The following is a 14179-nucleotide window of genomic DNA, read 5'->3' on the forward strand; positions in this document are numbered from 1 at the left end:
ATAATGATACTTATTATTAACATGACCACTTTAAGCACTATCGATGCAATGGGACACAAATAACAATGATAAGAAATTAGAGATGCAGGCCACAGCTACAGGGGAGCAAGGAACCGAAGCTCTGGCCCTGGAAGTCTGTGGGGGAGGAACAGAGGCGGCCTGGGGACCCGGCCCTGTGCTGCTACCCACAAGGAAGCCTGTCCTGCCCCGCCCCGTGGATGCCAGGGAGAGCCAACTCTGTCAGGCAGCAGGTCCCCTCCACCATCACTGGTGACTCTGATCCAGGCAAGTTACTCCTGGATCTCCGCTCTCCAACCCCTTCCTTGGAAAGGAGGAAAGGAAGAAAGGAAGAAAGGAAGAAACCCTCAAAGGCTGGGGGGTAGAGCTCAGTTCAATCCCTGCCTTAACCAAATCCTCTTCTACCAAGGCCAAGGAAGCTCAATCCTGTGTGACAGCTCCCAAATGGTCTCTTCTACCTTCGCAACAAGCTGCCCCAAAAGGGCTTAACCTCATGAAAGTATTCTTTTTAGAATTCAGTTTGAAGCACTTTCCCATACATAACTGTATTTTCTCTCAACATTGCTGAGAGGTAGGGAGAAACATGTTGAATTCCTCACTCCACTCCACAGCTGACGGTGACAGAACGCAAAGAGCTTATATGGATGCCCAAAGGTACTCCGCAAATAGGTATAGTAAGTTGGGATCAGCCAAAGAATTTGGGAGAGGGGAGGTACGGAATGTTGGAACTTTCTTGTAACCCAATGTTCCTTCTGTCCCACCAATCTGCCACCTGCTTTTCACAAGGTCCACACCACTCACTTATACCAAGCTCTTTCCATTCACATCCATGGGGCCATCCAGAAGTTTTTCCAACACCTGTTTACTTTGGTACAAGTATTTACAAATCCACACTTCACTACTGTGAACTTCAAGGCCAGTGATTAATCAGTCCAGTGCTGATGGGCCTCACAGTACTTCCCGCCTGGCCTCCCGTGGCCGATGACCACATTCATATCAGTCGTCCACATTTGTGGCCACACCTCGAAACTCATCACCTGAAACCTCTCCACCTCTCATCTCAGCTGCTGCCTCTCCCATGCATGACCGCAGCCTCCTGTCCTGCCACAGCTTCTAGTACAGCAGAGCCTCTGAGCTCCACACGTCACAACGTACCAGCCCCTCCAGCGCCACCTTGTCCCTTTCAGCACCTACACTGGTGCAGCGACGCACTCACTGGCACTTGAGTGGATCCCAAGCCTTAACAATTGTCAAAATACGAATAAACCCTAATCATACATATATAATGTAATCATGCCAATGGACTCTCCCAAGAGTAACACTCCACCTTATATAAAAGCTAATCCCAAATGGATCATATACTCAAATGTTAAAAAAACAAAAACAAAAGCTAAGTATAAACCTTTTAGAAAAAAAACACAGAAGAAAACTTTCAGAATCTAGGTCTAGGCAAAGAATTCTTACACTTGACACCAAAAGTTAAAATCTACAAAAAGGAAAATTAATAAATTGGATTTCATCAAGATTAAAACTTTTACTCTACAGAAGTCCATGTGAAGAAGGTGAAAAGATAAAAGTGAGAGACAAGGGAAAAATATCTGCAAACTATGTATGTGAGAAACGACTTGTATCTAGCATAAAGAACTCCCAAAGTGCAACAGGCAAAGTATAAATAATCCAATTAGAAAATGAGACAAAAGACACAGGCATTTCACTGACAGGAATATACAGATGGCAAATAAGCACATGAAAAGATGTTCAACATCATTAGTTATTAGGAAAATGCAAATGGGAACCACACGAGCTACCACATGAGCCACACACCGACCAGGACGGCGAGAACGGCTAGGATAAGCTACAGGGACAACAGTGGATGCTGGCGAGGGTGCAGGGAACCTGGACTGCAGGTGAGAGTATAAAACGGTACAGCTGCCCTGGAACACAGTCGAGCATTTAGTGAAAACCTAAGGACAGAACTATGATATGACCCAGTAATTACACTCCTGGACATTTATCCCACAGAAGTAAAAACTTATGTGAAAAAAAACCTTGCAAATAAATGGTCATAGAAGCTTTATTTTTAATCCCCAAAGTGTAGAGTCAGCCCAGATACCTTTGAACAGGTGAAGAGTTAAAACACACTACAGCTCTGGCTGGTGTGGGTCGGGGGACTGAGTGCCAGCCTGTAAACCAAATGGTTGCTAGTTCAATTCCCAGTCAGGGCATGTGCCTGGCTTGTAGGCCAGGTCCCCAGTTGGGGGAATGCGAGAGGCAGCCATGTATCTCTCGTACATTGAGGTTTCTCTCACTCTCTTTTTCCCTCCTTTCCCCTCTAAAAAAAAAAAAAAAAGCTAAATACATAAAATCATTAAAAACAAACAACAACAAAAAAACATGCTCCAGTACATATATGCCATGGACTACCACCCAACAATGAAAAGGAACAAGCCATTGATAGACACAGCAACATGAATACATCTCCAGGGAATTATGCTAAATGGAAAGGAAAAAAGCCAACCCCAAAAGGTTATATACTGTATAATGCTATTACATAACACATTTGAAAAGACAACATTTTAGAAATAGAAGATCAATCAATGGTTGCCAGGAGTTTGGGATAAGGTGGGTTGTAGGTGGGAGAGAACAGGACAGAGTTTGGTATAGCTGTGAAAAGATAACCCCAGGGATCCTTGAGGTATTGGGACTGTCCTATGTCTTCACTGTGGTGGTGGACGCCTGAACCTACACAGGTGATACCATTATATAGAACTTAAAACACATATCCATACACACAAGGACAAGTAGAACTGGGGAAACGTGACTAAGATCAGTGCACTGCTCAGCAATTCTTTCTCACTCCTCCCATCCATATCCCATTCCCCCACAATATCTCTGCTACGCTTACTCTACGTTTCAAAAGCCCACCATCAGGCCCTCCCTGGACCCTCCACCCATCTGATTATGCAACAGAATGAAAAAAGCCTCTTTCCCTTTGAAGTTTCTCCTGGGTTTTCTTCCACCAGATACAGCGTTAATCTATAAATTTTTCTCCCCTAGTAACTAAATGACCAAGTCTCTCCCCTGTTCTAAAGTAAGTCTTCCACCCTGGCTGGTGTAGCTCAGTGGATTGAGTGTGGGCTTGAGAACCAAAGGGTCACTAGTTTAATTCCCAGTTGGGACACACGCCTGGGTTGGGGGCGCACACAGTGGCAATCACACGTTGATGTTTCTCTACCTCCTTCCCTTCTCTCTAAAAATAAAACAAATAATTTTTTTTTAAAGTAAGTGTTCCTTTAACTTTTTAGGCCCTTCAAGATACCACCTCGTGGTTCCTTCCCTGCACGGCCAAATCTCTCCACAGAGAGGGCCAGAGTAATGCCCCCTCTCAGTACAGAGGGGCATACACTGGATGATACAGTTCATCTCCTGCACTCCAACCCTGTAAAGACTGCTTCGTATGCTGGGCTCATTCTCTCCTCATCTATTTCTTTTACCAATCTAAAAATGTGGTCCTGTCCTCTTGGACTCAGGCTGCAGCCTAACTCAATGGCTCTCACACTGGACTGATCACCCAAACTACCCACAGAGCTTTCAGAAATACAGGTTCCCAGACCACACACACTCCCAGAGTCTGATTCCACTGGTTTGTGTCTGTTTGGTTTTGTCTTCTTTAAGTTTCTCAAAAGCTTCTGCTGATGATGGTAAGGCTTGGGAGTCACTGATGCTATCTTCCTTCTCCTTAAAAAGGCAATCTCTGTCTTCTCCCCACTGTTACTGGTATGTCATTGAAAATCTATGCCAATTTTATCACAAGACATTGTGAGTCTATACTTTGCAGGCCATTGTCACCCACTCTTATAGCTTCAGGGACCACCTCTCTGAAGGTGAGCCCCAAACTATTCCTGTAACTTCAACAGGTAACCTACATCTGGACAGCAATCCAGTAGTGCCCGAGTGCATGGCAAAACTCAACTCCTCATTCCTTTCCTCTCTACAAACCTGCTCCTCCTGTCTCCACTCCCCATTTCATTTGATAGTCCCACCATCCTCCCTACTACCCAGGAGCAGAACTCTAAAATCATCGCCAACTCCTCCTTCTCTTTCACAAATTGCCTTTAGTCAGCCAGTCCAGTCGGTTGCACCTCTTAAACTTCCCCACCAACACTGCCAGCAACTTGATTTGGGTCTCATCCTTTCCCAATGGACTATTGCAACAGCCATCCAACCTGTCTTCACGCCTTCAGAGCTGGCTTTGTCAAACACTGAGTCATGGCTGTCTCCTAAAACAGAATGTTATGGCTTCCTTTGTCCTCCGAATGAGCACCAGATACCACGGGGAGGCATTCGAGGCCCTCCAGGATGCAGCCCACATTTCCAGGTGTGTGTACCCTCCGGGACACACCCTTGTTTCTGAGAGTATCACAGCTATGCCCTTTTGAACTCTGCACATTTATCACACTGTTCCCTTAGGCTTGAATGCCTTTTCCCCCCCCCTCTCTCTCTGCCCACAGTAGCACGCCTGAATCTGGGCTCCAGAAATCACCTGAAGTTTCATGCAGCAATCCTATAACTACACACAAACATGCACTGTTCTGCAGAAAAGATCCACAACTTTCTATACATTCTCAAATAGGTCTACACCCAAAGTAGGTTTAAAAAAGAAAAGACAAGAAATAAAAACAAAAAACTTAGTGGCCTTTTCCTGTTACTCAGACAAGTCTATCTGTCGGACTCCCTTCCACTCCCTTGCATTCTTAAATACAGTCATGTGCATCCCCCAATCATACGCGACTTCATTTGCGTTGCCCTACCACTAAGCTGTGTCTATCTCTAGTACAGAATGTACTGTGCTTCCTTAAATGTCAGTGATGCAGTTAGTGTATCAACTGGCTTGGTTTCAAATGTCAGCTCCACCACTTATTTCCAGTGTAACCTTGAACGAGTAACTTGACCTTTGAGGGCCTCGACTTCCTCAGCTGTAAAATGGGGATAATCACAGTACCTGTACCATTGGATTATTGTGAGAAATAAACAGATAATACATTCTAAAGCAGAGAAAATGACTAGCACATGTAACTGGTCAAACAGGACGGTTATTTTTATTATTTTTTATCTGTTGTCCCCACATCAAAGTACAGTGCAGGCCCTCAATGAATAATTGATGAATTTCTGTCTTTTTCAATCCCACGGCTCATCCACTGCCCCAGCAAAGCTGTTGGAAAGCATAACTTGGTAATAATTTAACATCCTTTCCTCTTTCTCCATATGACCAGTTCCTGAGCCATCCTAATTAGCTTTTTTTTAACCCGGATTGCACGAGGACTCACACCTTGTGTACAAATCTCTACATGGCCCCCACACATTCAACCTCCCAATCAAAATGCTGACGACGCCGGCTTTGCTATTCTCACAGGAACCAAACTATTTCTAAACCCCTCATTACTCATCTGTGCTGAGGATTCCAGAATGAACCCTTATTCTACTACTGTGCCAATCTGGGCAAAAATCTCCCCTAGCTCTTGACTTAACATTTTCGAACACACAGCAAAAAGCAGGCTCTCTTCTTTCACATCTGGAAAGACCATTAAATATGCTAACATCTTCCTCTTTTTCTCTCTCTGTCTTCCTGTCCTCCCAGCCAGTTCTTGCAACAGCAGAGGCCCTGGGGCCTAGAGGCTTAATTGCCTTCTTTTATTTTAATCAACAATTCATGTATTCATATATTTGAGAAAAAAGTTACTGACACTTCCTATGTCCCATAAGACAGCAGGATGAGTTCCCTGTCACATGGAGCTTCCAGCCTGTTCTGGGGGTCTTTGTTCTTCCTGTTTCTGGTCAATTCACTTGAAATACTGCCCTGAAACACAGGTCAGAGAACAGAGGAAATCAATCAGTGCTGCTGCCTGATGTTCAGATGGAGAGATGGGAAGAACACTTCAGCTCAGGCCCCAAGGGGCACTTCCCCCTCGGACTGTATGAATAGTCACTTCCACATAAGGGCCTCTAGGGCCTCCACAGACACAGACCACCTTCCTGGACCTCAGAGAGATGTTGTGCAAGTCCCCTGTCTTCCAAAGGGACATTCCTACCTTTCCTTGACCAGTTCTCCAGATCAGATTTCAGTCTCCTTGCCCACATTGCTTAGTACACACTCAGTCTGCTTGTGGGCACTCACTGTGCTGTTCCCTGGTCTGTTCTGCCACCACTTCACTAAAGCAGCCCCCTTCCCTCACCTGTCCTGTGTTTGAATGAGGTAAGCAGCGGGGCAACCCCAAGTCTTGTGCTTCCCTGACTGGCAGGTCTCAGGGCAGCAATCGGGGAAGGCTGGCCCAGAGGTGCCTTCCTCCTCACCTGCTCCAGGCCTCACAACTCAGCTCTGTAGGGCTAACTGGTAGACCTGGCATCCCAGCAAGAAAGAGGTCGTCCCTGGACCTGTGCAAAGTAAGAACCTGAAGACATCTGCTCAGAAAGAAGAGAAAGTCATTGTCCAGCCATTGTTCTTCCCAGGCTGCCTGTAGCATCCTAGGGCACCAGAATCTTCCAGACATCTTTCTGGCCACCATCAAGGCCAGCCTTGTGATCTAGGATCGTCCCGCTGTGTCATTTGAGAAGCTTTCTTCCTGCCAGCAATTGGGCCAGGTGCCCTGGACATCTGTGGCCAAGAACAGGCTGCAAAAGGCTAAGTAGAAGGTGACCATCTTCAAAGGGCCCTCAGACTTCCCAGAAAGCTCTGGCACACAGCCTTGACCTCAGGTCAGTGTTTCCTGCAAATGAACTTGTGATGGCTCCATGAGGGCAGGGGCCATGTCTGTCTAAGGGTTGTGTCCTTGACAACCCTTAGTACAGGGCTGACATACAGGCGGCGCTCAGTGCTTACTTGCTGGATTAATATATGACTGCCACCAAGGAAGGAATGAAAACCCAATGGAAAGAGCCCAGGTTTTGGAGTCAGAAAAACCTGGATTTGCAACTTTCTAGCTCTGCAATTTATAATGATCATGTGCAAGCCATTTTACCCCTCTTAGCCTCAGCTTCCTCACCTACAAGGTGGGGTTCATAATATCCACCTCAAAATGGTGCTGGGAGCATTAGATGGAAATTATATGTAATCTAGCACATGGCAGACAACACTTGTTTTTAGTTCATAAACACTCTTACAGCTTTCAGTGTGCACCAGACATTGTTCAAACATGGTAGGGGAGATCCTAGATCACAATTAGTTTTAATTCTTATAATAATCCACTGAAACAGGATCTATTTAAATCCCTACTGCACTTGAGAAAATGGAGCCACACAAAAGAAGAACAGCTTGCCCAAAGTCCGATACCAACAAATGGCTGAGCTGGGATTCATATCAATGTCAAAGCCCAAGACTTGAAGTGCTAGGCTTCTCTGTCTGTAAAGGAAGCAATCACTGAATATTAGCTCCTGTTCCTCCCCTGGCTTGATTATGGGAGATAGATGACTACACAGCCAGACTGGGGTTTTCAGTTGCCACAGACACACATCTGGGCATTCTCATGTTCGTCGTTTTGTTCTGTCTTGCTTCAAACTAAGGTCTGCTCCTCTGAAATGCAATTCCAGACGACTGCTGATCAAGAACCGCCCTCCCACCTTGTGCCCCTGCTATCCCCTCCCCAACTTTCCACCAGAGAGAGGGATACACAGCTGTGTAAAGTAGGAAAAGAAAATATACAGGTCATTACCAAAAGAATAAATGATCCAATTTAAAAACGAGCAAAGGACCTGAATAGATACTTCTTCAAAGAGGACGCACAGATGGCCAATAGACCTATAAAAAGATGCTCAATGTCACTAATCATCAGAGAGATGCAAGTTAAAAGCGCAACGAGCTATCACCTCGCACCTGTAGGAACAGCCATGATCAATAAATCAACAAACAACAAGTGCTGGAGAGGATGAGGAGAAAGGGGAACCCTAGTCCCTGTGCACTGCTGGTGGGGGAGCGCAGACTGGTGCAGCCACTGTGGAGGGCAATGGGGATAGACCTCAAAACATTAAAGATGGAACTGCCTTATAACCCAGCAATTCCACTTCTGGTAATATATCTGAAGAAACTCAAAACACTAATTTGAAAGAATATAAATTCCCCTATGTTCACTGCAGTGTTATTTACAATAGTCAAGATCTGGAAGTAGCCCAAGTGCCCATCAGTAGATGAGTGGACAAAAAATCTGTGGCACGTTTACACAATGGAATACTGCTCAGCCATTAAAAAGAATAAAATGTAGCCCTGGCTGGTGTAGCTCAGTGGATTGAGCACGGGCTGTGAACCAATTTCCTCTCCCTCTCTTTCTCCTTCTCTTCCCCTCTCTAAAAATTAAAAAGAAAATAAAATATTTTTTATAAGAATAAAATCTTACCTTTTGTGACAGCATGAATGAACCTAGAGAATATGACACTAAGTGAAATAAGCCAGTCAAAGAAAGACAAATATCACAGGATTTCACTTCCATGTGGAATCTAATGGAAAAATAAAATAAAATAGAACCACAGAAAAACAGACTCATAGATACAGAGAACAGACTGGCAATTTTTAGATGGGAGAGGAGCAGGAGGGCTGGGTTAAAAAGGTGAAAGAATTATGGGGGGAAAAACACCTCACAGATATAGACAACAGTTTGGAGATTACCAGAGGGAAAGGGGAGTCGGAGGAGGTAAGAGAGGGTAAAGGGGGGATAAATGGTAACAGAAGGAGACTTGACTTTGGGTGGTGAATACACAATACAATACAAATATAGATGATATATTATAGAATTATATGACTGAAGCCCTGGCTGGCGTAGCTCAGTAGACTGAGTGAGGGCTGCAAACCAAAGAGTCGCTGGTTCGATTCCCAGTCAGGGCACATGCCTGGGTTGCTGGCCAAGTCCCCACTTCGGGGCACGCAAGAGGCAACCACACATTGATGTTTCTCTTCTTCCCTTCCTCTCTCTCTAAATATAAATAAAAATAAAATATTTTTAAAAAGAATTACATAATTGAAACCTACATAATTTTATTAACCAGCATCACCCCAATAAATTCAGTATTTTTTTTAAAAAAGAAAGAAAAGGAAAGGAAAACACAGCGAAAGAGAATGAGTATGCAAGCTCTCAGAAACAAAATTAAAGAGGTCTTATCCTCCTTCTAACTACCCCTAAGAACAACTGTCCACACATACGGTGCCGAAGACAGAAGTAATCCGTCCACATGGAGACCGACCATACAAGTCTCAGCTTCCCTACAGAACCAGGGATGTCAGCCATCTCTTCTGATGGCCCAAACCTCATCATAAAGAGAGCTTTCTCTTCTTCCCCAATATAAGATTGCATTTGCCCTACTGCCAACCACAGAGGAAATTTCATTACCAAAATAAATCAGTGCTGCACTTGACCTTGCTTCTCCCATAGCTCAGGATTAGTGACATCACAATGCGCTCTACAAATGCTCAGAAATATCAAAATAACCCCCTCAGGTCAAAAACACTTGGTATTTCACTAAAAGCCATTAAATTATTTTGATTTTACTCCATGGAATCCAAAATGCTTTCAATGTTTTCATTTTCAAAATGCTTAAGAGAGAAAGTATGTACTCTGGACCTTAAGAAACCTCGACTCCCGGTCTGGTTTGTGTCCTGATTCACTTATGGTAGGATGGGGAACAGGCCGAATGCCAAGGAACAGTAGCCCTGGCCCACAGTACTCGCATGACTCCATCCCCGAGTGGCTGGGGCCTCATTCTGGAGGCTCCCAACTCAACCTTTGCTCATCCTCAAAGTCACAAACAGGTCATAGGCAGCTCCAGGGCACCCGAGGCAGTTCTTCTTAAGGGGTCCAGTCTCCACTCTCCAGGGCCCAGCTAACTACCGCATTTCCTTCCAAAGTAGTAGTAGAAGCAAAGCTCTGTGTGGAGAGTAAGTTCGGGGCAGCTGTCTGGAGTCAGGTGGCTTTAGGGCCACTGCAGCAAATGCATCTCCTACACCCCCACATCAGGACACATGGCCCTGCAGCTATAATTCCTAATGCCACTTGCTCAAAAAGATGGCCCCATTTTTAAATCAGGTTGGCCACTGACACAGCCAGTAAATGGCAGGCCAATTTAAGGGGGAAAAGGAACTGCCCATCAAGAGTATCTCCTCAAGAGCTGATAACCATGGGTATTAAGGACATGCTCCGACAACTACTGCCACATGTTTGTCAATGCACTGATCACTCGTACTGAGGTGCGTCACAAAATCACACCTCATAAAAGGGAAATATCCCAAGGATCCACGGACACGATCTACTTCACCCTCTTTTCTTACAGGGGGAAAATCTGAGACGCAGACCAAAGGTAGGACTGTCTGAGTTCACTGCTGGTAGATGACTCAAATCCAAATCTTCTCACAGTTGTTTTTTAGCCAGCTGCCTCTGACATCCAGTTATCAACAAGAGCTCGTACACAGTTGTTTTTGCAAACAAAAAATTATATTTATGATACAAGTTATCAGCAAACTGGTTATATCTTCCATGGCTGCTACCTAAAAAGTACACTCAACAGAGAAAACAAAACTGAAGATGAAAAGATTAACTTTTGTTTTGAATTATGTTCTTAGCCCTGCAACCTAAAGAGACAGTGACTTTCCCAGAAATAAAGGGACATAGTTGCTCTCCACCAGGGTTCCCAATACTAGGCCAGTATTTTTGGTTACGACAATTTCTGGGTAAATAAACGAGAGCTGTACAACGTAAAGTGGCCTGAAGCCACCCTCACTACTCATGATAAAATCAGTTTCAAAGAAGGCTTGAAGATTAAAGTGCTTTTCTCTGCCTTTAAAATGGGGATGATACATTTTTAGGTATAAAGACAAGACCCTGAAAGCAAATACAGGCCGAGAACGAGCAGCCCAGGAAAGATACAAACACAGAGAAAACTAAAGGCCTAAGAGTTCCTACCCCCAGCAGCTGAGACATTTCACCCTGACCATTTCAGCAAACCCAGAGAAAGTTCTCTGGCTACAGTGGATCACATGAGAGCATAAAACAAATGATGAAGGGTTGGGTTCTCTCTCTCCCCCCATGTGTGTGACACAGACAGGCTTAGAGACTCCAGTGCTGCAGAAAGCGAAATTTTCCTTGTTTCCATTACATCATCCAAGTTGGAGAGGGGGAGGGGGAGGGGGGCACAGCTGGTGGCAGCTGCACCACCATCTGCTTTCTCCTTAGTAGTGTGTGCTAGTTTGAGTTCCAGCCTCCTACGGCTCCTGATAGAGGAGACACAGTATTAAAGGTACAACACCCTATTATGAACAAGCTTTCAAATTAGTTAGAAATAAACCACACTTGTGATAAGTTAACAACCTAAGGTAGGTTGCTGAGCCGGTTCTCTTTGCGTTTAGGTTATTTGTTTGCATCTCTTTACACTCAGCTATTGTGCACACTCTGGCAACTCAATGTACCTATTAGACAAGCAGAATGTACAAGCAACCACCTGCCATCTGGTTCCTAAAAGGTAAGCAGCCAAAAAGTACAGGTCTGAAACCAGAAGCCTTAGTGAAAGAAGTGGGAAATGCCCAAACCTAGCACACAAACTCCAGACTTCAGCACCCCAAGCCATCTGGTCAACTAGTCTTACCATCTTAGACACTCACGCAGTTTCCCTCAGAACACACTGCCTGGTGTCCCCATCTACAAGGGCAGATGGGTGAGAAAAGCCTGGGAGGAGGAGTTGATGCCTGGACTACCATTCAACTGCAAATTGTCAACAAAGCAATAAAATGGTGGTTTAAGGGTCTGATTAAGCCATATATATGTTCTAACTAGCCTATACAGGGTTATACTAAAAAAAAGGAAAAAGCCTTGACTTTTATAAATGAGATTTCCTATGCAAGCATCTAGATTGCTAGCTCTTCCTGGAAAAAAAAAGTAAGAGATTCGGCAGCACCAGACCCCCATTTCAGTCACCTGACGCCAAGGAGCCACGCCTCCTTTCGATTGGGCGTGCACTCTGAAGAGCTGGTCCCCACACTAGTATTTGCAAATGCCATTGCAACTGCCTAGGTTTCCACCTACACATCCAGAGCTTTTGATACAATGCCACTGAGCTTGGAGAAGAAGAAGAAACCCTCAGGGAACAATTGCCCAATGATCCTTTAGTGATTCTCCTCTTTAGCTGAGACTTACTCCCTTGTATGTCCAACTAAAATTCTACGAAGATCGTTCAACACAACACGATGAGCAGATCTAGGCAGAAGGCTAGTTACAATGATCCTTTACTGCAAAAGCAGGTTGCAGTGTTTCAAAGGAGCATTCCAGACCACTTACCATACATCTTGCCTTCGTCTGATAAGATGATTTTCCGCCTTCCACATGGTGGATAGATAGCCAAGGCTTCCTGAAAGCTCTGCTCAATGTCAGGACTCCAGACCCCTTCCGCATCGTTGTCAATGGGCTTATCTGCAGAATCACTCATCCTTTCCATGTTTTCGGCAGGGCTCTCGCTGCCGCTCCAGCTGCTGGGCTCAATTTTGGCGGTTGGATTTTCCAAGCCGAGGCCTGGAGCCTTTTCAAGAAAACAAACCTAAGAGAGAAATCAAAAGACAATGTGAGAAGGACAAGGTAACCACCAACACACTGCTCCTGCTAGTTTCACTGCACATTCTTCAGTTGGCAGCTTTGCTTGAAGAACGACTACTCGCAGAGAATATGGAATTCTGAAATCCAAGTGGCTTTTTTCTTCATGTATTCATGCTAGGAACTCAATACAGAAATGCACCGGCAGACAGAAGCTGTAGAATCTTTGCAGAGGAGAGGAAGTTTTCATCCAAGAACAGGACTCACTCCAAGCTGCAAATTCACAGCGAACCATGTATAATCCTTTACTAAATGCCTGCTATCTACCAAGCACTTAGCTCAATGGTAATCACATCTCCACAGAAGAACAATTTCATTGAAAACAAAATTTTTTTTAAAAGATGTCTGCCTTTACTATGGCAATTGACATAATAACGCTGAAAGTTAGACCATCCTAATAGTTGTCACTGAGATCACCAAGATGCAAGATGGTGGCAGGAAGGAAGGAGGAAGATTACTCGGTCACACCAATTACCCACTGGGCCCAGACAGTGGTGGCAGCTGACCCGGACCTGCTGGTCCACAGCATTTCTCTGTGGGACTTGGGTCCTGCACAGTCCGGTCACCTGGCCACTCTCAGCTTCTACACGATAACCCTGAGGCAGGGACCAAGTCGTCCACTTTCCTGCCCTCTCTGTGACAGCCACAAGTGGCCAGCACACTTACGGAAAAAACTGTTTTACACCTCCACGGGCGCTTCATCAGGTAGCCTACCTGAAATTTCTGACCATAAGAAAGCCATGGGGGAGACTTTCATTTATTTCTCTGTAGCACTGAAGATTACAGAACCAAAAGAAATCTTTCTCAAAGATTTATTCCCTTAAATTATGCATGAAACCTATGGTCTTAAAAGGCTAAGCCTTCCAAACAAATGTCAAACTGGCACAAACACCGATGTGAAAATGATCTAATCCAGTACCCCCTGCTGTCCACATGCTAACATATCAATATTCCTTTGTTGAAAAGGCATCAGATCATTAATTCAAAGGCTTTACTGAAAAGCAGGGAATTGCTCCTGGGGACTAATCGAAGAAGGTAGACACAGGGCCTTAGCAGAGAGAGCTTAGTGGGACCACCATTCCCCCCTGCCTTTTGCCCCCTCAAGTCCATGCAGCATTACAGTAGAGGCAGCCAGGAGGGGAGCAGGTGCTGGCAGCCCCACTGGGCACCAGGGGCTGCTCAGTGCTCCAGGGCAGTCACCTGGGAGCAAGCAGCCTGTCTTCTTTCCTCCTCCCTCCCAATTGTATCCCTTTCCCCTGCCCTCCCCCACTGGTATATATCAACAGATCCCAGGTGCAAAAACTCTGAGGCACATGAGCATTACACAATTAATGGTATAACTAGTGGGTGATTTTGGCTTTGTATCCTGACAGCTTTTTGGATTTGGCAGCACCTGGATAAAAAAAAAAAAAACCCAGGTTGTCTGCCTTTAAATGCTGCCACAGATCCATCATTCAAAGAACTTGTCAGCAAAATATTTACTACTTCTTACCAACACATGTACATTGACATGGGACTTTAAAAACTGCCAAATGTTGAGGTATAAA

At 44.9% G+C, this 14179-nt stretch overlaps 1 protein-coding gene across 7 annotated transcripts in view; it reads right to left on the minus strand.

Moving 5' to 3' along the window:
• The window catches only part of TEAD1 (TEA domain transcription factor 1), a 248421-nt gene that overhangs the window by 160663 nt on the left and 73579 nt on the right, over window positions 1-14179 (minus strand). For all 7 annotated transcript variants that reach the window (XM_037050054.1, XM_037050052.1, XM_037050050.1 and 4 more), the window contains exon 2: window positions 12324-12579. In XM_037050054.1, coding sequence (XP_036905949.1) covers window positions 12324-12480 — 157 coding nt within the window. In that variant the 5' untranslated portion in view covers window positions 12481-12579. The remainder of the gene's footprint in view (window positions 1-12323; window positions 12580-14179) is intronic.

Source organism: Sturnira hondurensis, unplaced genomic scaffold (genome assembly GCF_014824575.4).
Source record: "Sturnira hondurensis isolate 20B ecotype Veracruz unplaced genomic scaffold, ASM1482457v3 Scaffold0006505, whole genome shotgun sequence".
NCBI lineage: Eukaryota > Metazoa > Chordata > Mammalia > Chiroptera > Phyllostomidae > Sturnira > Sturnira hondurensis.